At 45.8% G+C, this 25,839-nt stretch overlaps 1 protein-coding gene across 1 annotated transcript in view; it reads right to left on the bottom strand.

The window, feature by feature from the left end:
• PPL (periplakin) overlaps nt 1–25,839 on the bottom strand; it is a 64,667-nt gene that overhangs the window by 24,888 nt on the left and 13,940 nt on the right. Inside the window, exons 2-4 of the mRNA XM_063143346.1 lie at nt 4,093–4,192; nt 2,755–2,909; nt 734–854 (exon numbers count right to left, since the gene is read on the bottom strand). Of these exons, the coding sequence (XP_062999416.1) occupies nt 734–854; nt 2,755–2,909; nt 4,093–4,192 (376 nt within the window). The remainder of the gene's footprint in view (nt 1–733; nt 855–2,754; nt 2,910–4,092; nt 4,193–25,839) is intronic.

Below are 25,839 nucleotides of genomic sequence, written 5' to 3'. Positions count from 1 at the left end.
CTGGGGGATTATGGGAGTTACAGTCCAACGTACCTGGAGAGCTCCCGGTCAGGGACGGCTAGCTTAAATTCTCCCCCCAGCTGCTGCACACAAAAAGCGCATGTCCATTTCATCCGAGCAATGAACGCCTAGCATAGCCCCAAAGACACAAAAAGCCTCCCTGTATGCAGAAAACTAGCCCAACTGCGGGAATGGTTCCAGACCAGCCCTCTCCTGCCCGTGTTCCTTTTTGAGTCCTAAGACATTGTGCGGAAGGGTTACACCTAGGGGGAATCTGCACGTCGTTCTGAGATTGCTTCTAAGTGACCCCAGAGCGGCGTGAAAGCGAGCGTGTAACTTGCCTTTTGAAGAGACGACGAAGAGACGTCGTTCCCCGCCACCACCCGCAGACCTCCTCGCTGAGCGGCGAGGAGAGCTCGGCTGAAGAAGGCGGGGTGGAGAGCGGAAGCTCTCCACCCCGCCTTCTTCCCCCGAGCGCTCCGTCCCAGCCGGCGAGGAGGGAGTTGGGTGGCGGCGGCGGTGGCGCGAAGGACATCTCTTCGTCGTCTCTTCAAAAGGCAAGTTACACGCTCGCTTTCACGCCGCTCTGGGGTCACTTAGAAGCGATCTCGGAACGACGTGCGGATTCCCCCCTAGTGTGCTGTGCCAGATGGCCCCCAAAAAGCATAGAACGAAAGCAATAAAACACACACACATCACGTTTCCCTTATGCAGATGCCCAACGCTGCCCTACCTGTTTCTCTTCCATCACTGTCAACCAGTTGACTTGTGGTTCAATTTCTTGTGGGGTGAAGTTGTAGATCTGGTCATGTTTCACACGCAGGTTCCCTACTCTCTCTTTCAGTTGCCGGATGCTGAGGAAAGCCAGGGAGCGATTATTGGTTGGTCTGAACAACACGTGGCCCAGAGACCTCCAGTCCTCCATTGCAATGTTCTTTCCCCCAAAATGGAACATTTTGGACACCTTCCTTTGCCCCAAACTTGTAACCAACATAGATTGCACAAATTTGCCCTATCAGTTAATCATATTTTTTCCAAGCATACAATTTAAGGACATGCGCTACTGAGCAGTCCTGCCCTCTTGCAGCCTAACCCTTCTCACAAGGTTGTTGTGAGGATAAAATGAGTTGGGTTGAATAACTGTTGTTTTTAAATGGATTCTGTTGTTTTTATACGGTTGTTTTTATGTTTTTGATGGTTTTAAATTTTGTATACTTTTTTAATGTTTACTGTTTTTAACTTTTGTAAACCGCCCAGAGAGCTTCGGCTATAGGGTGGTATATAAATGTAATAAATACATAAATAAATAAAATGCAATGAATAAATATATGGATACATAAAAATAAACAAAGGTCCATGTATTGTTTCTACAACAGCCTTCCCCAACCTGGTTGTCTTCCAGATGTTTTAGGAGTTCAACTCCCATCCTTCCCAGCTAGCACAGTTGGGGATGCTGGGAGTTGTAGTCCAACACACTTGGAGGGCACCAGGCTGTGTGTTAATGCTCTAAACACTACGTTGAACATGTAGTGAGACAGTGTGGTGTAGTGGTTAGAGTGTTGGGCTGGGAGTCTGGAGATCCGGGTTCTAGTCCCCACCCTGCCATGAAGCCCACTGGGTGACTTTGGGCCAGTTACTAACTTCCAGCCTAGCCTACCTCACAGGGTTGTTGTGAGGAGAAAATGCAGAGGAGAAAAAAGGATCATGTTCGCCACTTTGGACTCCTTGGAGGAGAGATGGGATATAAATGTAATAAATAAATAAAGTCAGAAATTTAAAGGAGCTATTCAAGGTCCTTCCAGACTGTGGACAGCTCTTTTAGAGTTCTGACAGGTTCGCACAATCCTGGAGTGGATTCACTATCTCACTGACATCGGAGTCACTAGTCTCCACTAGTCTCCATCAAAGGGAACTTTGCCCAGGGATTCTCTCAAACCTAGAACTGACCCTGATAACGATTTATATGGCCTTAAGCCATAATAAAGCTGCTAGTCTTTCAATAGATCTTCTGGTCTCGGTTGTTTTTGCTGACATAGCTACGCCTCTGGGTTTTGCCGTGCGTTACTCCATGTGCTGAATGAAGCAGTACTTCCTTGTATTATGAATAAACCTTTGCTGTAGAAAGAGAATTCTTTCAACCATATGTGGATGTGAATGGATGCTTGAGGAATTCAACCTTTCAGAAACCCAGGATCAACTGACCTGATCCACACTTCCTGAACGAATGTGTGGATTAAAACCCATTGATCCATCACCTCTTTCATTTCCCAAATATTCCGAAACAATTCATGGCTCAAAAAAGAAAAAAAAAAGTATCAAAATACAATCAGAAATGTGTATTTTGTCAGGGGGAAATATTTGGAAATAAATAATTTGGGAGAAGGTGAGTTTACAAACACAGATTTAAATGTAACCATTTCCCGAGTTTATCTATTGAAGCAAAATCAACAAAAATTCTTGTGGCATCTTTCAGACTCACAAATTCTTTCAGACTCACAATGCCAGAATAAATCTGTTCATCTTTAAGGTCCCGCAACACCCTTTCTTATATTTAAATGCAATTGTATTTTTGTGCAGGGTTTTTTTTTTTTTAAAAAAAATAATAATTGCAGATTAATGTAGAAAAGATACCAAAAGGCCTTTATGGGTGGAGCACATGCAAAAGTGACACAGACTGGAAATAGACTGGTTTGCCTGTCTGTAGATGTGAGTTTCAAATTAAGCAGAATCCCCTATTAACTTCCCCGGACTCACTCTTCCGTGATCATGTCCCCTTGGGGGTGTTTCATGTGGCGAGCGATAGCCGCGTCCCCATCCAAGACGTAAAGGAGTTTATCGGATTCTATCAGCTTATCCGCTGTGTGGTCCTGGAACTGAGCAGGTTGGCCGGCCTTCAGCTTGTGTAGGTCCTGGGGATGGGTGTTAGGAAAGGGGAGGCAGGTTTACAAAATGGCAGAACAGAAGAAGAGCCCTGTTGGATCACACCAAGGGTCCATCTAGTCCAGCACTCATACAGTGGCCAACTAGCTGTCGGCCAGGGACCCACAAGCAGTTCAACAGCCCCCGTTCTGCCCATATTCCCCAGCAACTGGTGTACATAAGCTTACTGCCTCTGATACGGAGGTAGCACATAGCCACTAGGACTAATAGCCATGAATAGCCTTCCCCTCCAGGAATTTATCCAACCCCCTTTTAAAGCCATCCAAATGGGTGGCCATCGCTACATCTTGTGGAAGTGAATTCCATAGTTTAACTCTGCGCTGTGTGAAGAAGTCCTTCCTTTGATCTGTCCTGAATCTCCCACCCATCAGCTTCCTGGGATGGCCCCACTGGGTTCTAGTATATTGAGAGAGGGAGAAAAATATCTCCCTATCCACATTCTCCACACCGCGCAGCATTTTGTACACCAAAATCAAATCACTCAAAAGTCATCTCCGGTACCCGCTTCCTAACTCCCATACCAACAACAGAAAATTGATCTGGGGAGGCTCTAATAGATCTGACACACTTCTGGTCTTCATGCTCAACTTTAGGATGCTTTTTTAATTGCATCAGAAGAGGAGTAGAATCAATAGACCCCTAGAACCAGAAGCAGTAGCTTTTTTCGAGTTAGAAAGCAGGAAACAAAGATGCTTGTATTGTGCAATCAGCCTGCCCCAAACACAGAATTTTACCAGGGGTCCAGACTTCGTTGCCTTGCAATTGTAACTCTTCCATGTTTTCCTACTGCTTCTTCTGTCGTCTGTCTCAGCCTAACGTACCTCACAGGGTCGTTGAGGGGGTGAAGAATTATATACATCACCCTGAGCTCCTTGGAGAATGGGCAGGATGTAAATATAATAAATAAATACAATGCATCTGAGCTCCAGTATCTTCCTCGGCTCGAGAAATTAACTATTGAGCTCAGCCTTAGACTGTGTGAAGGGAAAAAAGAGTGCCTTGGAGCATGAGCAGAATGCCTTTCCTCTTCCCCAGAATAACCAGAACGAGCTCATACTGAATACGGCTTCCAGATGCACGCAAACCCTGACACATTTCTTTAAAAAGTTGACCACAGTATGGGGCATGACCCAGAGTGCTCCAGCCACTCACGTTTTGCATCTTCGAGTCTGCTTCCACAATGTTCTTCTCCACCTGGTCGGCATTTTTCTGTAACTTCTCAATCAGTTCTGACAATTCCTTACTGGAAATGCTGTGAAAAGAAAGAACGAGAGCAAAGATTTAAAGAAGGGGGGAAACAGAGAGGCCTGATCAGAAAGCCAGGGCTTACCCAGGCTTGGTCTCAGAACCAGGAATATGAGGAACAACAATAAATGTGTTCTCCTGGCCGGCGAGACCACATCACACCAGTCCTTTTACAACTTCATTGGCTGCCAGTCCAGGTCCAGGCCTGATTCAAAGTGCTGGTACTCAGATTCAAAGCCCTGAATGGTTTGGGGCCAGGTTATTTGAAGGAATGCCTCCTCCCATATATGCCTGTCCAGACCTTAAGATCATCCACAGGGGTCCTTCTCCGTGAGCCCCTGCCAAAGGAAGTAAGGCAGGTGGCTACTAGGAGGAGGGCTTTCTCTGCTGTGACACCCCGGCTGTGGAACGAGCTCCCCAGAGAGGTCCACCTGGTGCCTACACTGTACTCCTTTTGTCACTAGCTGAAGACCTTTTTTATTTTCTCAGTATTTTAACACCTAATTTAACTTAAATTTTAATTTTAATTCTGTATTTTAATCCTATATCAATTTCTGCTGTGTGGTTTTATCCTGGTTGTGCTTTTTATATTGTATTTTGTATTTGGGCTTTTAGATTGTTGGTTGTTTTATTATGTTCCTCATGGTTTTAATTTTTGTGAACCGCCCAGAGAGCTTCGGCTATTGGGCGGTATAAAAATGCAATAAATAAATAAATAAGCAAGCATATGCAAACGTGTCTTTCTTTCGCTATTGTGTAACTACAGCCAGCTCATCACAAGACTGGGATTAAGAGGAAGAAGGGGATTTCAGAAAGCTTCTGGCCTCCAACATCTTACAGCAGCGGTGGGAAACGTGTCACCCTCCAGATGCCATTGGACTGCAATTCTCATCACCCCCAGCCAACACAGCCAAGATGAGTGCTGATGGGAGTTGTGGTCCAACCACATCCGGAAGGCCACCCCTTCACCACCCCTGTCTGATCCGTAGAACGACGCCTTAGGCAGGCCACTATCCTTCAGCTTCAGTTTACCCATCAGTAAAATGAAAATAACATTCTCCTACCTCAATGTCTCGTGGCTGTCCCCCCCCCCCCAGGTGAATATAAATATTTTTAAAGCTCTGCTTTCACAACAACCCTTCCTTTAATTTACAAAAGACTTCCTACAACCTTTCTTTTCATTCAAACAACTACCCTGCAAGGTGGGCCACTGTCACTACAATTTTACTGTTGGGTCGGAAGTGACAAAAATAGAATATGTGGCAAAGTACGGATGAGCGTTCTGCAGTTTAGCACGTAGTAGCAGTTGCTCCACCTGGGTTGGCTCCTAGATACCTGGGAGAGAATAGTTTCCACCCTGTGCCAAACAGCCTTGCTATTTCCCCATCGTGTTTCTAAAACCAAGGGCTGGTCATGCATCTGTTGCCTGAGGCCTGTGGAGTGGGAATATTCTTCCTTAGCTGGAGGCAAGGCTAGGTCAGTTTTGGCAGAGCTGAGCGACAAGGCGGATTTCTGAGGAAAACTCGAGAAGGGCCCACGATGGCATCGAGTCACCAAAATGTGGCTCCTAAGGCCTAGCAAAGGAAACCGCATCCTTACCAGTTTTTTCCCCCTCAGGTCTTTCCGCATTTGCTACAGGCTTCTTTAGATGGTGACCAATGGTGACCCTGTGATTTGTAACTAAAAACATCGCCTCTGTACAATGCACCAAAAAGTGAAATAAAACTGGGCCATCTAGTGGTGGAATTAATCTCATGATTAATTTAAATACTGCATTATCTTCTCTCTTTTTTCTCTTTTTTTTAAAAAAAGTAGGATTACTGGGGGAAAGCACAGGAGACAACCTGGAGGTTTATGCTGTCATGTAAAGGACCCACAAAATTCCATGAGTAGGCAATCATGATCATGCAATAAATAGCTCATGTAGAGAAGCTCAATGATTGTTCCCCACTACCACCTATGCATTTTAACTCAGGGCCTTCCGTTATCTGAGGAGCATACCTGCTAGGTATGGCTATTCACAGACCTTTATTTATTTATTTATTTATTTATTACATTTTTATACCGCCCAATAGCCGAAGCTCTCTGGGTTGTTCACAAAAATTAAAACCATAATAAAACAACCAACAGGTTAAAAGCACAAATACAAAATACAGTATAAAAAGCACAAGCAGGATAAAACCACGCAGCAGAAATTGATATAAGATTAAAATACAGAGTTAAAACAGTAAAATTTAAATTTAAGTTAAAATTAAGTGTTAAAATACTGAGTGAATAAAAAGGTCTTCAGCTGGCGACGAAAGGAGTAAAGTGTAGGCGCCAGGTGGACCAGGACCTTTCTACCCTCACCAACAACTTCCAATTGATTTAATATATTCCTTAGTCACCATTCAAGATGGTGGCATTCTCATGGCGGTTTATAAGGGATCAGCAGCTCAAATACCAAAATGAATGATAAAAACTCCTTAAATGTAAACCATTTTAAAAGACGACAATGAAAATTGTCGTTAAAAATTAAAAATTGTCATTTTAAAAGACGACAATAAAATTTGTCTTTTAAAGCAGAAAAATGCCATAAAAGACTTTTAAATAAAAGTCAGAGAAAAATAACTGTTTTAAAGCACTCTGAAAAGCAGCCGGAGAATAACAACAACAACAATAAAATGTGTTCAGAATTCAGGTTTGCAGGATCAACTTTGTTTTTATTATTATTAATTATTATTATTTGTATACCGCCCCATAGCCGAAGTTCTCTAGACGGTTTACAAAGATTAAAACACTGAACATTGAAAAACGTTATACAAAATTTAAAACCATAAAAACTCAATCACTGCTTTTAAAACTCTGCTAAAAACTTTTCTTTTCCCTATAGCCTTCAAATATTGAGTTTGTTCTGACTCTATACTGTTAGCTTCACCCTACCCGGTGCCTGTTTACACTTCCCTGTGCCTGTTTGCATTCTCCTTCCCTCTTTATTGTTTACTACAACTTATTAGATTGTAAGCCTATGCGGCAGGGTCTTGCTATTTACTGTGTTATCTGTACAGCACCATGTACATTGATGGTGCTATATAAATAATAATAATAATAATAATAATAATAATAATAATAATAATAATAATAAGATAAAAACAGATTAGATACAATATCCATTTTAAAACAACTATTCTAGGTTAGTTAAAAACTCAACATATGGTATTAAATGTGTGGGAGAAGAGAAAAGTCTTGACCTGGCGCCGAAAAGATAACAATGTTGGTGCCAGGCGAGCCTCGTCGGGGAGATTGTTCCATAATTGGGGGGCCACCACTGAAAAGGCCCTCTCCCTCGGAGTAGGTACCTGGATGAGGACCTTAGATGTTGAGCATAGTGCACGGGTAGGTTCATGTCGGGAGAGGCGTTCCGCCAGGTATCGTGATCCCAAGCCATGTAGGGCTTTATAGGTTAAAACCAGCACACCTTGAATCGGGCTTGGAAATGTACAGGCAGCGAATGCAAGCGGGCCAGAATGGGTCTTATATGTTCAAACCTTCTGGTTCCGGCGGTTATCAATTTGGCTGCTGCATTTTGCACAAGCTGCAGCTTCTGAACCATCTTCAAAGGCAGCTCCACGTAGAGTGCATTGCAGTAATCTAACTAGCACCCAATTATGTACTGCACCGTATAAGCCATAGTGTAGGATTTGCTACATATAGAAATACAAATCTACATGAGAGATATGACAGATCACAGATTCTAACAGCTTAGTTTAGAAGGAGAAAGAATAACTCTAAGGTGGACGCTAAGTCCACTGCTGATTACTGGCTTCTCAATTGTCTGGGTCAGGAAACAGTTCTCTCTGGTGTGTCTCTACTTACTACCCATTGACATTCTCCCAGAGAATTCAATGAAAACTCCCGAGAACATAATTGGAAACCCTGAAAAGCCTGAAGAAAGCAACCCCCCTTTTAATCTGCATAGCTTTGCTCTGGCAAGGGCACCACTTTCAAAACATCTGGCAGCCAAGGTGCAATGTTCAAAGTGTGCAAAAGTTTTTTTTTTTTTTTAATTCCCTTCTGCTTAGTTAAACTATGGAACTCACTACCACAAGATGTAGTGATGGTCACCAATTTGGATGGCTTTAAAAGCTTAGATAAATTCCTTGAGGAGGAGACTGATGCCTCTATGCTACCTCCAGTATCCGAGGCAGTAAGCCTGTGTGCATCAGTTGCTGGGGAACATGGGCGGGAGGGTGCTATTGCACCATGTCCTGCTTTATGGGTTCCTGGTTGGCCACTGTGTGAACAGGATGCTAGACTCGATGGACCCTTGGTCTGATCCAGCAGGGCTCCTCTTATGTCCTCATGCTTGAGTCCCCAATCTGGCCATGCAGAGACATAGCAGACCACCTCCTCTGTGGCCAGTGGATTTGGGCTCATTGGAATCTATAATTATTTAACCTATTTTAACCTATTTCTCATGGCATACCCGGCATTTTGTCAACCCACATAATAATAATAATAATAATAATAATAATAATAATAATAATAATAATAATTTTATTTATTTGTTACCTGCCTCTCCCTTTGGATTGAGGCAGGGTACAACCCAAATGCAAACATCATAAAATACATATAACTAATTAAAACTTTTAAAACTAATACATTATTAAAAGCAGCACATTATTAAAAAGGCATCTTAAAATTCAACTGGGTAGGCCTGCCGGAAGAGATCAGTCTGGGACTTGGTGCAACGCCAAAATGCTCAGAAGCGGCACCCGGCAGAGCCCTTGGGTGGAACCTCCCTCCGAAGCAGTATCTACATGACTGCTTTTAAAACAGTTTATAACAGTAGTGACAACTGTTGGGCCCAGGAGGACACACTCCCTATTCAGTTTTCAAACTGTTTTCAAAGCGTCTTCTCCGGCTTGCTGTAGATCTGCCCCTCCCCTACTAAACAATCGCCTTTTGCCTTCTTTGCCAAGCGTTGCCCAGGCAGCCTCTTGGAGGGTGAATCACAGCTGTCCTGCCTGACAGTTTCAGACAGGAAACGAAACAGGAGTTCAGCATCTGGACTGGAACAACCAGGGGAGACAGGAGACAAATGGGGCAGAGTGGAATTACAAGCTCTAGCCCTGGCAGGTGGCCAGCACAACGCCAGCGACACTGCTGGGCTCCTGGAAATGGGAGCTTTTGCATGTCTGACGCTTGCTGGCCAGAGAGCATTTTCCTAAGTCAGGGATGCGCAGAAAGACAAAGTCCATTTTAGAGATGTTTTCGGGGGACGCATTCCAGTGGCGGATGGGGCTGAAGACAAAAAGGTGGGCGGAGGGAGAGAGGTCATCCGGGGAATCCTGCATGGACAGATCTGGCCCCCTCCCTGGTTCTGTACCAGTGTCCTAAATGGAGCCAAAGAATCCCTATTGGTGCAGACAGAATGCATGGCTTGTGAATGATGCTGGTACAAATCAAGGCTGCTATTTTCCCATCACATGTGCATTGGAATGCAGGCAGCTTCTTTACCTTGAGTTAGACCATTGGTCCATCTAACTCAGTGGCTCTCTGGAGTCTCAGACGGGGGTCTTTCCTAGCCCTATCTAGAGACGAGTTCAATGGGGCTTACTCCCAAGGTAAGTGTGTATGGGATTGTGGTCTTATGGTGCAATCCTATGCATGTTTAGTCCGAATAAAGTCCTGCTGGCTGGGAATGCTGGGAGTTGTAGGACTTTTTTCCTTCTTCTATCTCAACATGCATAGGATTGCGCCCTTAAAGGCTTAGAGCTTCTCTACACAGGTGATTTATTGCACACTTGCGATTGGCCACTCACAGAAGTTTGCAGGTCCTTTACATGATGCTGGTACTCTCCATGATGTCTCCCACGCCTTTTAAAAAATTGAGATAATGCAGTATTTAAATTATCACAGGATTTCCCCAGGGTGTGAAGACAATGTAGTGTTATAATTCCACCACTAGCTGCCACTGTTTCATCTAACAGAATAGCATTGCCAAGAGGAGAAGTTTTTAATGATTGCCGTCTAAAGAAGCCAGTTGCAAATGTAGATGACTCCAGAAGAAACACCAAGTAAGGCTGTGGTTTTCCCCTTAAGTATTATTATTATTATTATTATTATTATTATTATTATTATTATTATTACTACATTTATATACCAACCCATAACAGATAACAAAGTTGGGTGTCTCTACATAAAAGTAGAGGTACCCATAGAGAAACTGCTATGCTGGGCCACAGGAAGTGAATGGACACAAACCCTAGTTTACAACTTTCATGCAAGTGGACTTTTGCCAATGGATTCCGTCCTGCCCAAGGATTAGCCGATTGCTCTATGTTCACTCTGGTTGTTTTTAGCTTTAGGCTTGGCATCTGACACTGTAGCTCTGCTTCATCAACAAAGGACTGCCCATTCCTGCCAGGCCTCATATATCAGCAGAAAATGAACAGTATTAGAGAAAGGACAGTAAGCATTCAGCTTGCCTTTCAGAGCCTGCCAGAGAGGCAAAATGATATCACCGGATTCTAACCGGCAGAAGGCTGAAAAGCAAAACGTCCCGCAGCGGCTTTGCTGAAAAGCTGCAAGCGACAAATGGATTTATGCAAGCGGGGCCTGAGACAAAGGCTGTGTTCAGAAGACACCTTAAACCATGGCTTTAACCACAATCGTTAAGCCAGAAAGCCAGGCCACGTTCAGAAGACACCTTAAGCCACGGCTTTAACCACAGTGAATAAGGCTTTTGGCTTGATTCACCATGGTTAAAGCTGTGGTTTAAGGTGTCTTCTGAACACGGCCCAGCTTTCTGGCTTAACCTTCGTGGTTAAAGCCATGGTTTAAGGTGTCTTCTGAATGGGGCCACTATGTTGCAGCGGTGGAGCGCTCCGCTTCAGCGTTCCAGCCGTGCCTTCTTTCAGGACACTCCGTTCACTCTCACCTCCCTGCCACCCCAGTTTTCTGCCTATCCTCGTAATGGATACTCAAGTGTTCAGTGTCTACCGAGCATGCTCAGTCTTCATTGGGTTGTTTCGCAGGGGGGTTTATCTAGGCTTCCTTTCCTAAAGCTGTTTTCCTACTTCTGCAAACTTTGGGTTTCCCCTAAGCATGCCTGTCCTACTCTCTTGTTGCTTGGTAACCCCATTTTGGTTACAGAAGGACAAAGTTGGGGTCAAGGGTAAGCATGGTTGGGCCCCTGCCAAGGGCCCCCACCCCAGCAGGGGCCCACTGACAAGACCGCCCTCTGCAGTTGCTCCTCCCCTTCACCATGGCAACCTGCTCATTCACCTGCATCTCACTCTGGCCCAGACAACGGTGGTGGTGAGAAGGTGGAGCAGAAAATACCCCTGCTTGCCTGCCCACTGGCTCTCTGCCTGTCAAGCAAGCAAGCGGTAGCCATGATGAGAAGATAGACTCACTGAAGGAAGGGCCCATTGAGGATGTCTTGCCCAGGGGCCCTCAAAAACCTGGCGCTGGGGCACTGCAAAAGGACCAGCCCTTGGAGAATGAGTTCACTATGAGTATATAGCGGCTGATAGAGGTGTCCAAAACGATCCATGGTGTGGAGAATGTGTATAGGGAGACATTTTTCTCCCTCTCTCAAAATACTAGAACCCAATGGGGTCATCCCATGAAGCTGATGGGTGGGAGGTTTAGGACAAATAAAAGGAAGGACTTCTTCACACAGCACAGAGTTAAACTATGGAATTCACGACCACAAGATGTAGTGTGATGGCCACCCATTTGGATGGCTTTGAAAGGGGGTTGGATAAATCCCTGGAGGAGAAGGCTATCAATGGCTAGTAGCCCTGATGGTTGTGTGCTACCTCCAGTATCCAAGGCAGTAAGCCTGTGTGCACCAGTTGCTGGGGAACATGGGTGGGAGGGTGCTCTTGCACCATGTCCTGCTTGTTCATCCCTGGCCGATGGCTGGTTGGCCACTGTGTGAGCAGAGTGCAGGACTAGATAGACCCTTGGTCTGATCCAGCATGGCACTTCTTATGTTCTTATACTCAGAAATATATGCCAGCTTAATACACAGGGCAGGTGACAACAGGTTATCAATGTAACGGTAAAAACACCCCATTACCATACACTCGCCCAGACGGAAAGGTCATATGCTTAAAACTCTACGTAGTTTGATGGCCTCCTCGTGAAGGGGGGTTCACACAAGAGCCCCTTTGGGGTCCAAGCTAGATGTGATGCAGTGATTCACAACTGGGGTGGAGGATCTGGGATTAGAACAGCAGTACAAGGGACGAGGGATTAACAATTCTTGCCATACTCCTTTCCCAGTTAAAATGTCCTTATCCCAACTGTTTAGGATGACCCTATGACAGGGAGGATAGGTGCCCTGCCCTCTGTTAAATCTGGTCACTCTAGTATAGCTCCTGCACCTTTAACTGTTGTGATGAAGAGGGAATTGCACCAGGTTCCCCATATATACAAATGACACCTGCTGAAATTCCCTTTTCAATACAACTGTTAAAGGTACAGGAGCCCTGTCCTCCTTTTCATATGGTCACCCTACAACTGTTGCTTGTCCTGTGGGAAATTCAAACGGGTATGTTTTCCCCTGGGAGGCAACTAGCAGCTTTGGAGTAGGGCAGGGGAGATCTTAATTAGGGTTGGAAAAGGTTACCCACCCCCTTGGGCTAGAGTTTCAGGGCTTCTTTAGATTAAAGGAAAATCGCTTTCTGGCACTTTTGCTTCCTGCGTCTCTGAATTACACGGGAGGAGACAGGCGGCCATCTTGTCTGTAACTGAAAACTTCCCATCCTCTCAGTGCCCATAGAATTGAATGGGACACCGCCCTCTAGTGGGTGTTTTGTAGCACAACTTTAGCTGCACACGGTAGGAAGTCCCAAGACATTTCATAAGAATCGGGATATCCAAGGCTTTAAAAAAACAAGGAAGAACAAACACGGAATAACCAGGGAAAGGAGTGGGAGATGGGCAGGAGGTTCACGATGTCATCAAAATGACCTGCAAACTTCTGTGAGCAGCCAGCCATGAACGTGCTATAAATCACTTGTTTAGAGAAGCCCTCAGTCTGAATCAGACATCCCCAACACCGCTATTAAGTAGAATAAAAACAAGAGACAGGCTGGGGTCTCTCTCCTGCACTTTATCTCATGTGTGAATTCTGTCAGTATGGAATTAGATGTGGAAAAGAAACATTTTAAGATCAAATGTACATGACACCCAATATAGCTTTTATGTTTGCATCATAGATGTGAGAAATGCAAAATTACTGCAAGCTTTAACTTCCTTTTTTTAAAATGGATCTGATTCTTGCCCCACTGCAAGAGCTCTGGAGATTGCAAATCCTGTTGCAGCTGTAGGAGACTCCTCATAAGACGTTCGCCCCTACAATTACTTGTTTGTGAGCCACGAAAGTTAAACCAGTTTGACAATAAGGTACAGTAGGGAGACGCCCAGGCTTTGGTCCATGGTATTAGATTCTGGATGTCTCTGTGAATGATGGATGTGTTAAAAGAGCTGTTACTTCCTAGCAAATAGGACCTTCTAGTTTCTGGTATTTCTGTTTCTTGAACCTAACTCATCATCACCCATAGATAATTGTTTACACCCTATAAAATTATGCAGCTAGTATTACTGGAATAGTCTCCAAACAAAAGAAATCTGTATTCATACTGACAACCATCAGATAATTATCATAATTCTATTTTTCAACTCAATTCTAAAGTCATTTATTTGCTTGTAAGCTTAGCCCACTGAGATGAACGAACCGTATTTCCAATTAAGAGCTCCATCACACCTACTTTTTCCCCCTGGAATGCACCCACGATTTTGACCTCCATTTCATTAGCGCGGCAAGTGCTGGTGCCTTTCACAATCGCCGCTGTACCAGTGAACTCTCTTTTCACTTGTTTGCTCTCCCACTATTGCCCCCCCCGCCCCTTCTCCTTCCCCCTCCAGTTCATTGGTTCTTGTCAGGTGATGGACAGGGGCACCTTCCCCGCCCCCCTCGCTCTGGTTTTGTTGTTTAGAGTTTTACCGATTCAGTGTTTAATTGGCTGGGGGCCGTTTCAGCAGGCAACGAGGGTGGGTTTGGAGCAGCAAAAGTCCATTCGACTGGTTCAGCACAAGTCCGTTCGTTCGACCAACAGACTCAGCAAGCTGGAGAACCGCCCGCCCTCCTCTTCCGTCAGCAAGACCGCCTCCAACAAAAGCAATGTAGTGTTAGGACACGGGGGGTGGGGGGTGGAAGGGTGCTTTTATCTCGCATGGAGAAAATAAATTGCACTTTCCCCGCCCTAGAAAAAGACAGAAAATGGCGGGGAAGAGGCGAGGTGACTGCAGGACAGGCACCACATCATATGAATATCGCGTTTCAAAACGGCAAACCAGGCAGGACGAGAATGCGATAAAATGCTGGTGTGATGGAGCTCTAAAAACCACACCTCCTTTGATACAGAAGGAAACCCACTCTCCTTCCTGCCAGATAATAGCAATTATAACAACACACAGCATTTTCATGCTTTTGAAAGGGTTGAAGGACTTTACACACATTTCCTTAATCATAGAATCATAGAATAGCAGAGTTGGAAGGGGCGTACAAGGCCATCGAGTCCACCCCCCTGCTCAATGCAGGAATCCACCCTAAAGCATCCCTGACAGATGGTTGTCCAGCTGCCTCTTGAATGCCTCTAATGTGGGAGAGCCCACAACCTCCCTAGGCAACTGATTCCATTGTCGTACTGCTCTAACAGTCAGGAAGTTTTTCCTGATGTCCAGCCGGAATCTGACTTCCTTTAACTTGAGCCCATTATTCCATGTCCTGAACTCTGGGAGGATCGAGAAGAGATCCTGTCCCTCCTCTGTGTGACAACCTTTTAAGTATTTGAAGAGTGCTCTCATGTCTCCCCTCAATCTCAATCTAATGACGACGGTCCTGTAAGGCAGGCCATCAATTTAATAGGAGGACCTGAGAGCGTAGTTTTCCTGTGCCCCCCCACCCCCAGTGAGCTCATGGCTCAAATGACATTTGAACTGGGGACTTCCAGCCTCACGCTGCCTCTATGTTACAACAAGCTCAGAGGCACATGTGACGGCAAGATGCGCTTGTGTGGTAGCTTGGGAAACTCTGCACCTGCACAGAGGCACTGGTGAACTGTGACTTGCGTTAAGCTCTCAGTCAAGTCATGAACCCGAACTACAAATAAAAGACAGATGTACCGTGGGACCATTCAAAAGAATAGCTGAAGCCAGGTTCTGTTTGGCTGGTATTAATTCTCTTTTTATTGTAGGACACACCATTCTTGGAGTGGGTGAGTGGAAGAAGGGGTCAAGGGACTTGTTTATTTACTGGAAGGATACCATGGATTTTCATGTTTTATGCCAAGGCAGGGGTGGAGTAACAGCTGGATCTTTTGCCAAAGAATGCTGGAAGCTATTCAAGGCAATTACTCATCCCACCCCACTATAAACTGCTTACCAGTACTAATCATGTGTAAAGTACTTCACAATCTTTGCTGTGGTGTTTGTTTCCTCACAATGCCCCACCCCACACTAAACCTCAGTGAGATAGCTAACAACCACAAAAACCCCATGGATCCAACAGAAAACCAAGACTGAGACCTAGTGATTGATGCAAGGCCACTCAAAGACTCTAGAACAAAGGCAAGAGTTGAACCCAAATCTGCACTCAATTCTGGGTACTAGATTACAAGGATATTTTAACAGATCCATTAACTAGAGCGCCATATGTATGGTCAAGGTTGGAACCTGTGTAATCAAGTGGAGGCGTGCACTTCAGGGGATGCCAGAGTGCCTTTCTCTCACCAGCTCTGTAGAATTAATCCCGATACATCTAGGGTCAGGAAGGAGGACTTCCCGGATCATAAACCACAAATTCCCAGCATCACTGAATCACATCACCTTTCCCTTTAGACATGAAACCTGGATTAGTGGATCTCTGTCACAGAGCTGGTGGACAGCCATCGACCCTGTACTCAGCATGGGGACAAAGCAGCGAGGTGCTGGCAGCTTTTCACTGTCTAGCTCCTTCTTATCTCTCCTCTCTCATCTCACACTATTGCCCCGCTCGTGCTCTTCGCTCCTCTGATGCCATGTTTCTCGCCTGCCCAAGGGTCTCTACTTCCCTTGCTCGGCTTCGTCCATTTTCTTCCGCTGCCCCTTACGCCTGGAACGCTCTTCCAGAACATTTGAGAACTACAAGTTCAACCGCAGCTTTTAAAGCTCAGCTAAAAACTTTTCTTTTTCCTAAAGCTTTTAAAACTTGATTTTGTTCTGACTTTATACTGTTAGTTTTACCCTACCCAGTGCCTGTTTACCCTACCCTGTGCCTGTTTGCATTCTCTTCCCCTCCTTATTGTTTTATTATGATTTTATTAGAATGTAAGCCTATGCGGCAGGGTCTTGCTATTTACTGTTTTGCTCTGTACAGCACCATGTACATTGATGGTGCTATATAAATAATAATAATAATAATAATAATAATAATAATAATAATAATAATAATAATATAAGGCGCCAGTGGCTAAAGCCAAGTCTGGAAAACCGTTTCAGCAATATGCAGCCATTTTTAAAAACAGAACAGCCCCCACTTTTCCCCACCCGAGAATAGCACAGAAATGGTAAACACGCCGGCACAGCATCCCAGAAACATGACTTCCTTGTGATTCTGCCCACCCCCGCCATGGCCACCATCACCTTCATTTTAATTCTAGCAATTTGCTTAAGGCTCCTTCAGGTGGACAGGTAAGAATCTCAGGTTTCACGGAAAGAATGAGCCCACTTTTGAGTCCGTGGAGAAATGTCAGGAATGATGGCCGTGGCTCAAGGGGGCTTGGATTAGAAGTCCTTTCAATAAACACTGGGTTTTCATATTCAAAAGAAGGCGGCTTTCCAGATTGCTGATGTCCAGATGTCAGAGTGTTGATCTCCAGTTGTTTTTAAGCACAGAAACATAAAGAGGGGGCCCAGCTCAGTGGCTGACTGCACCGTTCTCCTTTAGACTCCGAAGATCCCAGATTCAGTCCCTCAGGGCCGGTGCCAGACTATTTGGCGCCCTAGGCAAGGGGAGCTACTTTCACCACCACCACCCGCAAAAAATGCCAACTTTGATTTTTAAGAACATGTTTCCTGGAAAAAATAAGAAGCACAAAACTTGAAACTGCTAAATTTATTTTAAAGTGCAAGAAATACATCATGCCAATTATAGCAAACAGATTGGAAAGGAACGTCTATGGGTCTAAAATGCATTATTTAATAGGAATATCACCTCCAAATCATCCCCCCCAACTCAGACGTGCACGCACACACTCCTATTATCTCCAACTGGCGATGGCCATGTTAGTTGGGAATGGTGGAAGTTGTAGTCCAAGACATTTAGAGCAGCCTTCCTCAACCTGGGGCGCTCCAGATGTGTTGGACTGCATCTCCCAGAATGCCCCAGCCAGCTGGCTGGGGCATTCTGGGAGTTGTAGTCCAACACATCTGGAGCGCCCCAGGTTGAGGAAGGCTGATTTAGAGGATGTCAGGTTGGGGAAGGTTGATAAGGAGGGTTTTCAGACGGGGAGGGGAGAATCACGTTTCTGTCCGTCTGCTTCCTGCTTCTCTTCTGCAATAGGAATAAACAGAATCACAAGGAGAAGAAAGCAGTGACCACATGACTCATTCAGTTTAGTGGGTCAGCGCCCTCTAGTGGGCATTTTATAATGCAACTTCCCCTGCACTCTGCAGGAAATAGCGACAAATATTGTTATAGTTCATAAGAGTCGGTTTTCTGAGTCTTATTTTGTAACGAAAAACAGCAGAAGGCCGGAAGATGCACAGGACGATCACAGTGTCATCAAATTGACCCACAAACATCCGTGAGTGGCCAGTCACAAGTGTACTATAAAACACTCATCTAAAGAAGCTCATAGACACTTGCAACTCACATGCAATTTCATCTTGCGTTCTTAGTTGATGCAAAGCAGAATGGTTACACAAAAAATACTGTAACAATTCATTCCTCTTGAGCATTTTACTAAAGAGATTCCATCTCTTCTTTGCTCTGTGTGAGGTTACGTCTTTTGGAATTTACTGCTTTTCATGACAGTCTATACACACACAAACACACACACAGAGTGCAGAACAAGATCTTGTACCTTCAATCACACTACAGATCTATCTTCAAGCTTTGTATAAAATAAATTCCTCTCTATTCGGCCCTGGTTAGGCCTCATCTAGAGTATTGCGTCCAGTTCTGGGCTCCACAATTCAAGAAGGATGCAGACAAGCTGGAGCGTGTTCAGAGGAGGGCAACCAGGATGATCAGGGGTCTGGAAACAAAACCCTATGAAGAGAGACTGAAAGAACTGGGAATGTTTAGCCTGAAGAAGAGAAGATTGAGGGGAGACATGATAGCACTCTTCAAATACTTAAAAGGTTGTCACACAGAGGAGGGCCAGGATCTCTTCTCGATCCTCCCAGAGTGCAGGACACGGAATAATGGGCTCAAGTTACAGGAAGCCAGATTCCAGCTGGACATCAGGAAAAACTTCCTGACTGTTAGAGCAGTACGACAATGGAACCACTTACCTAGGGAGGTTGTGGGCTCTCCCACACTAGAGGCATTCAAGAGGCAGCTGGACTACCATCTGTCAGGGATGCTTTAGGGTGGATTCCTGCATTGAGCAGAGGGTTGGACTCGATGGCCTTGTAGGCCCCTTCCAACTCTGCTATTCTATGATTCTAAGTTGTCTTATTCTCTCTATCACACACACACACTCGGCATACCTGCCATAAGTACATGCATATTTGCAAAGAGTGTTAGTTACTCTGGTTAATGATTGACTGCTTTCCCAATACTTCGCTACTATTTAAGAACAAAGATCTGACAATGGAAAGTCTTTGGGCTGGCCCAGCTTATCAGTGCCTTTAGATGACAAGATTAGCTCCAAACACGAGGCAGAAGACAATGGGATTGTCACTGGGTGATGGATTCACTGGCAATGGACAAAGGAGAGGCGGGGCTGGGGCAGCTCCCAGAAATTCACAGTGCAAAGTTCGGAAGAGCCTCCTGTGCCTGTACTGTAGGGCTTCGGCTACTCCCAGTCTGCTCCTCCCTGTTAACTAGAGGGAAGTGGCTGAGAAAAATGCAGAGTCCTTGCAGGTACGTCCTTAGCACCTGCCACCAGGTATGAACGGCACGCGAAGAGCAAGGTTGTCAACTCAGGCACATTCCAAGCAGAGCAAATTCTTTGGGCTGCAGGCATTTTTGTCCACCAAAACACACACACACACAGAACCAAAACATAAGACATTGAACACTTGGGTTAAAAAGTGTTGTCACACAGAGGAGGGCCAGGATCTCTTCTCGATCCTCCCAGAGTGCAGGACACGGGATAACGGGTTCAAGTTACAGGAAGCCAGATTCCAGCTGGACATCAGGAAAAACTTCCTGAGTGTTAGAGCAGTACGACAATGGAATCAGTTACCTAGGGAGGTTGTGGGCTCTCCCACACTAGAGGCCTTCAAGAGGCAGCTGGACAACCATCTGTCAGGGATGCTTTAGGTGGATTCCTGCATTGAGCTGGGGGTTGGACTCGATGGCCTTATAGGCTCCTTCCAACTCTGCTATTCTATGATTCTTTGAAATCAGAGAGAGGCAGGTGCCGGCCAACAAAAAAAGAATCCCTAGCAACTGGAAACCCCCACCCACGCATTGAGACCAGAGCCTTTGGATCAAGCTGCACCAGTGACCCAGCGTGATATGGTGCAGCCTTCCCCAGCCTGGTGCTACAACTCCCAACATCCCCCAACACATCTGTAGGGGCACCAGGTTGGGGGAAGGATAGGATAGTGGTTAGAATGTCAGACTAGGACTGGGGAGATCAGGGCTGTTGCACTGTGTCCTGCTGTGTTGGTCCCTGGCCGACAGCTGGTTGGCCCCTGTGTGAACAGAATGCTGGACTAGATGGACCCTTGGTCTGATCCAGCAGGGCACTTCTTAGGTTCTTATGAGACCTGGGTTCAAATCCTCACTCAGCCACAAAGCTTTCACTGGGTGGGGGAACACTGGTACATAGGAAAGCTGCCTTCTACTGAGTCAGACCGTTGGCCCATCTAGCCCAGTATTGTCAACACTGACTGGAAGCATCAGCTCTCCAGGGTTTCAGGCAGGAGCTTTAGCGGTCCTACCTGGAGATGCTGGAGATTGAACCTGGGACCTTCTGCATGCAAGGGATGAGTTACAGGGGAGGATAAAGTGTGGGCTTGGGGTGGGGAGAACAGTGCATGCGGTGGCCCTGGGTCCACTGAGGAAGGCTGGGATATATATGGAACAAATGAGAGGACTGTGGCAGAGAGAGAAAAAAGTTTGCCTAAGCCCTCCTACCAGGTTCATGGCAGAGGTAAAGTTTTAAATGGAGAGCTTCTGGAAGGGTTGTGCACGGACCACCCAACCCACTTCAGAGCTTCTAAAATGGCCCCGATCTGCCTCGGCCCGATTTGGACCCCATCTGACTCGCTTCGGACCCCGATCCGATTTACGATTCGGACATCCAAATTATTCAGATGTACATTTTCCAAGGCACCCACTGAACACTGCCCCTGCTTGCGCCCCCTCCCCAGAGTCCCCTGCTCCTTACCCAGCCCCTTCACAGGCACCCGCAGGTATCCCCCTCTTCAAGGGAGTCACTATTTAAAATGACGACTCGTCTACTCCTGTATATTAAATCCTGTTCAAATGGCACCCGAAAGGCAGTCATTTATGTAATATTACAGGCCCATGCAGGAGGGAGGTGTGAGCAGAGAGAGCTGCTCAGTGGGCGCATGGAAAAGCCAGGCACGGGCCCATCCGTCTGGGCTTCTGAATTGTCCGGATCCGTTCAAAAGGATCCGAAGCAATTCAGATTGGTTCACCCCACTTCAGAACCGGACTGATTTGGTCCAAGTCGCCCCACTTTGGTTCAGAATTTGGACCTGGATCCGAAGCACGGCACAGCCCTAGTTCCTGGTTCTCAGATCAGTTTCTCGGCCGGTACGTTTACACATGCTCAACATGAGACTCAAGTAAAGTTCACAGTGTATGTAACACTATCTGGCTCAATGTTAGTGCTTGATCAATGTTCATACTGGTTGCAGAAAGTGCCTCCTAGCATTTTATTAAAATACAGGCTGGGATTTTGAAAACCTTTTGAATATACCTCAGTAAAGCAGTGCCTACACCAGATCCTGCCATTGCTTGGGAGTTGGACCAAAGTGTGTGTGTTTTTTTGGTTCAGGGCCGAACTTAAAATCTAATTCCTCCCAATCCAATGATTTGCTTCAGGATCTCCAAAACACACAGTGAGAACATTAGCAGAGCCCTGCTAGATCAGACTGAGGGTCCACCTAGTCCAGCACTCTGTTCACACAGCAGCCAACCAGCTGTTGACCAGGAACCAACACAGCAGGACATGGTGCAACAGCACCCTCCCACCCATGTTCCCCAGCAACTGGTGTATATAGGCTTACTGCCTCTGATACAGGAGGTAGCCCATAGGCAACCAGGCTTACAGGGCTCGTTGCTGACGCCTGCCTTGAGGCTGCTTTGAAACATCTTCAGGACCGGCGCTCCATGCATCACTAGGTAGGTGGGTTCAGCTGCCATTTTAATTACCCACAATGCTCTCAACATGGTGTCCCTCCAGGTAATTGTAAGAAATGAAAGTGGTGTGTGTCCCCACCGGGTACTCAGTGTAAAGGAAGCACGCACCAGCAAAAGCCGGCCCTTGGACTGGATTTAGCACAGATCCCCGGAAAAAAACGCTCACAGCTCGCAATTTGGAGGTTTAAGACCATTTATTTGGAAACGGGTAGGTTACATGGGATTAGCATACTAAAACTATTAAAACATGCATATATAGAAGAACCCAGAAAAAGCAAGCCAGAAAACTAAAACTACAGTTCATACCTCACCCAGCCTTGGAGTCAGCCAGCCGCGCTGAACTCCCCCCACAAAGTATCTTTTATAGTTTCTTTTCTCCAACTCCTTCCCCCCTCCCCTTGGCTTTTCATACGTAGATCTTTCACACCTCCGCCTGAGATGTTAATGTCTCTCAAGGCTGAGCGGACATGCCTCAGGCGGTTCCTGGCTTCAGCATTCTCCCCCATGCAGCTGGGCCACTTATCTCCCTTTTCCTATGAACCATAACAATAAAATTAACACGTTAAAAGACAGGCCAGCCCCAGTTCCATTCACCCATCCCTTACACTCAGCAGTACATGGGATGCCACTGCCAGGTAAGCCCATCAAAGGAGGAAGGAGCTGACAAGCAGCTACCAGAGGGACACCCCTCAAATCTAGAGGCAGCCCTGACGTTCATAAATAGCTCACTCCAGACTCCCGTGTCTCTTTCACTTCCTGGGAAGTCCTGATTGCCCTTTGACGGACTTTCCTCCTTGTCCGCCTTTCCCTTTGATGGTTTTTTTCAGCCGCAATCCTTACCAGGCAAAGTCGGATCTTATTCCATTTTGCACCGAAGTACAGAGATTGAGGATGTTAGGTAAATACAAGTATCTCAATTGTCTGGACAAGGCATAAGCCTGCTACAGAAGAAACAAAGAAGTCTAGAGAGTGTTCAGCCAACTCCACTCACCCACTCCACACCCACCCACCCACTGTCCCTCTTCCACGGACAGTCCACTTTATTCTAAAGCACTTACGTAGGCCATTTTCTCTAGCAAAATCCAGCAGCTCCTCTGTTAAGCCTCATTTGGTCTCACCCTTTTGCACAATGCTTTTGCCTCTGGAGCCAAATCAACAGACACACAGGATCCCTCTTCCATTGTCTCACGTATCTTAGTGGTTTCACTTCCGCCGCTGCCCTGCTCTGCCTCCTCATTCACACACAGAGGCAGATAGGCAAACATATGACATAGCCTGAGGCCGAAAATACGCGCTTCTCAATAATCAACGCAGGGAACATGCCATCGGGAAATTAGTAAGTAACATAGGAAGCTTTAGCTGCCTTATACTGGGCCAGACCACTGATCCATCTAGGTAGGCAACCCTTCTGGGCTGTGGGCACATTTGGCAATTGGAGAAACTGTCATGGGCACCACCACAAAATGGCTGCCATGGGAGGCATGGCAAAGGACAAGTTGCTTGCCCAAACGACTGAGTTCAAGGTAGAGGTGGAATCTGAGCCCCAACATACTAAACAACTTTTGTGAACCCACAGTTTTCAGCACCAACAGAAACTTATTTTGCAGCAATCCCAGCTGCCGATAAGAAAGTGTGTTTTAATTATTATTTTTTTAAAAGTAGGATTAAGGTACAGATGTATGAAAATTCTGTTGTTTGAAAAGCAGGCGAAAATACCCTGCTCACGGTCCTGAACGCTAATACAATTGTATTTTTCGGAAGAAGCTCGCACATTCTCAAGCTTGTGATTGCAACCTGTGTCCTTTTCAAAAAGATGTGCACGTTTAAATGCGCATTAAAAAAAAAAAGGATGCATTTTCATGCTTTGATCGATAGGGGAAAGTACACATTTGGGAGTGTGCTTGAAAAAATGTGCATTTTTCATGTTTGGGAGTGAGAATGAGGCAAAATGAGCATCGAGGTACAGTAGATAACAGAGAACCTCAAAAACTCTAACACCATTTTGCTTCCCGTTGCCTGTCCTCTGCTGTAGATGTTCAGTTCTCACTGAACTTTCTCTGCAATTCTGTTTAGACCCTACCTACCACACAATCAAGCCCAGTTAAAGTATCTAGCTCATCTCTGTAATGGGAACAAGAGAAACTCTCCCCCGTTTCACCAGTACGCCAAGTATTCATTACTGCTGCTAAACGTTTCACCCACTGCCTCAGGCAAGGAGGCACAACTCAGAGCCCAGACAATCCATGCTAAGACTGCTTGTTCCCAAAACTCCCCATGAACAGAACTTTGAGGTCAATAAGATGTGTGTGGTCAGAGAAGCCACGTTCATTGCCCTGCATAATTTTCTCCAGAAACTTACACTTCATTAAAGGAAATGACACTTTTGGGCTGTTCCAGTGGAGGCGATCTCCTTCAAAGTGACTCCCTATAAACCAAGCTGTCAGTGTAACAAGCACGAGTCTTGGGGTACCTTAGAGACGTAATAAATCTCTGCTACAATAAACCTGTTAGTTCTTTAAGGTGCCAAAAGACCTGTTGCATTTGCTACAAATCAAAGAACCCGCATCCGCTAAAATCAGCTGAAATAATATTTCTGCTGAATTAGAGCTCCAGTGAACGCAGAGCAACATTTTCATCTACTTCACAGGGTTGTTGTGACGGCGGATGAGAAAACGTGACTCGTTCAAAGCCAGCCAGTGAGCCTCAAGGCGAAGTGAACATTTGAACCTGTTCTCTCCCCACCTCGCCCCCATGACATCCCAGCTCAGAGTTCCACCCCACACGCCACCACAACAGCTACAAGGCACAGCGTCACTGCCATGTCTTCTCTGAACCCTAAAGATGACAATTTTGCTCTGGGCAAAATTTCCCCAGGGCTTCTGATAGGAGAGGCACGGACGTTACAAATCCAGCTGGTGCATTTAAACGCCCTCGGATGGGTTGGAAAAAGCAAACAGTGAGCGGCTGTTTATCCGTTCCCATAATTCCAACAGGTTTTAGAATTAACACAAAGCAGGTTTAAAACAAACACAAGGGCATGTTTTGTCTTGTCACACAGTGCCTCTGGAGCGTGGGTTGTGAGCAGACGAAGCTAACTTATACTGAAACAGACGAAACCATCTAGTTCATCTACTCCAGGATGGTCTTCTCTGACTAGCATCAGCTGCTCTTCACGGTCTCAGGCAAAGAGTGGTCCCTTAAGCCATCCTTTTATCATTCTGGAGATACTAAGAATTGGAACGCGGATCTTCTGTACGCATAGCATGTACTCCACCACTGAACCACAGCCTTTCCTTGGAATGCAGCAATCAGCCAAGAATACGACTATGGAATACAGGGAACATCAGTGAACTGACAAATTTCCTAGTCCTTTCTGGATTAAATACTTTTTTTGGACCCAGAAGCCGAGACCTCAGTCAACTAAGTAAGCATCACTGAGAGCCAGGGTGGTGTAGTGGCTCAAGTGCTGGACTGGGAGTCAGGAGATCTGGGTTCTAGTCCCCACTCATCCATGGAAACCCACTGGGTGACTTTGGGCCAGTCACAGACTCTCAGCCCAACCTACCTCACAGGGTTGTTGTTGTGAGGATAACATGGAGAGGGGGAGGATTATGTACGCCGCCTTGGGTTCCTTGCAGGAAAAAAGGCCGGATATAAATGCAATAATAAATAAATAAAATAAATCATTGGTCTCCCTAAACAACAACAACAACAATTATAATAATTAGTAACTTCCTCCTCCCCCAGCTTCCTGTTCCCATTCAGATATTTCTCAGTCCTGATTGACTCAAAGCAGACCTTTCTAATTGGCTGGAGGGCAGTATATAAGACGCCCGTCATTTGGGTCTGTCAAGCTCCTGACAACGAACCAGAACTGCCTCCTTCACCCCTAGCCAGGAAGGAACGCCACCTAAATGTCAGTGACCTTGCTGAAGTGATGGCGGGTGGCCTTGCTCAGGTGCCAGTCACCTCTGCGGCCTACCAGCCTGCCAGCTATCAATTAACGCCTGGGTTCTTGATAGTGGAATATGCGTGCTTATCTTTTG

This window comes from Elgaria multicarinata, chromosome 17, assembly GCF_023053635.1.
Source record: "Elgaria multicarinata webbii isolate HBS135686 ecotype San Diego chromosome 17, rElgMul1.1.pri, whole genome shotgun sequence".
NCBI lineage: Eukaryota > Metazoa > Chordata > Lepidosauria > Squamata > Anguidae > Elgaria > Elgaria multicarinata.
Note: the sequence above shows the minus strand (reverse complement) of the source record. Positions and strands in the feature narration are given on the sequence as shown.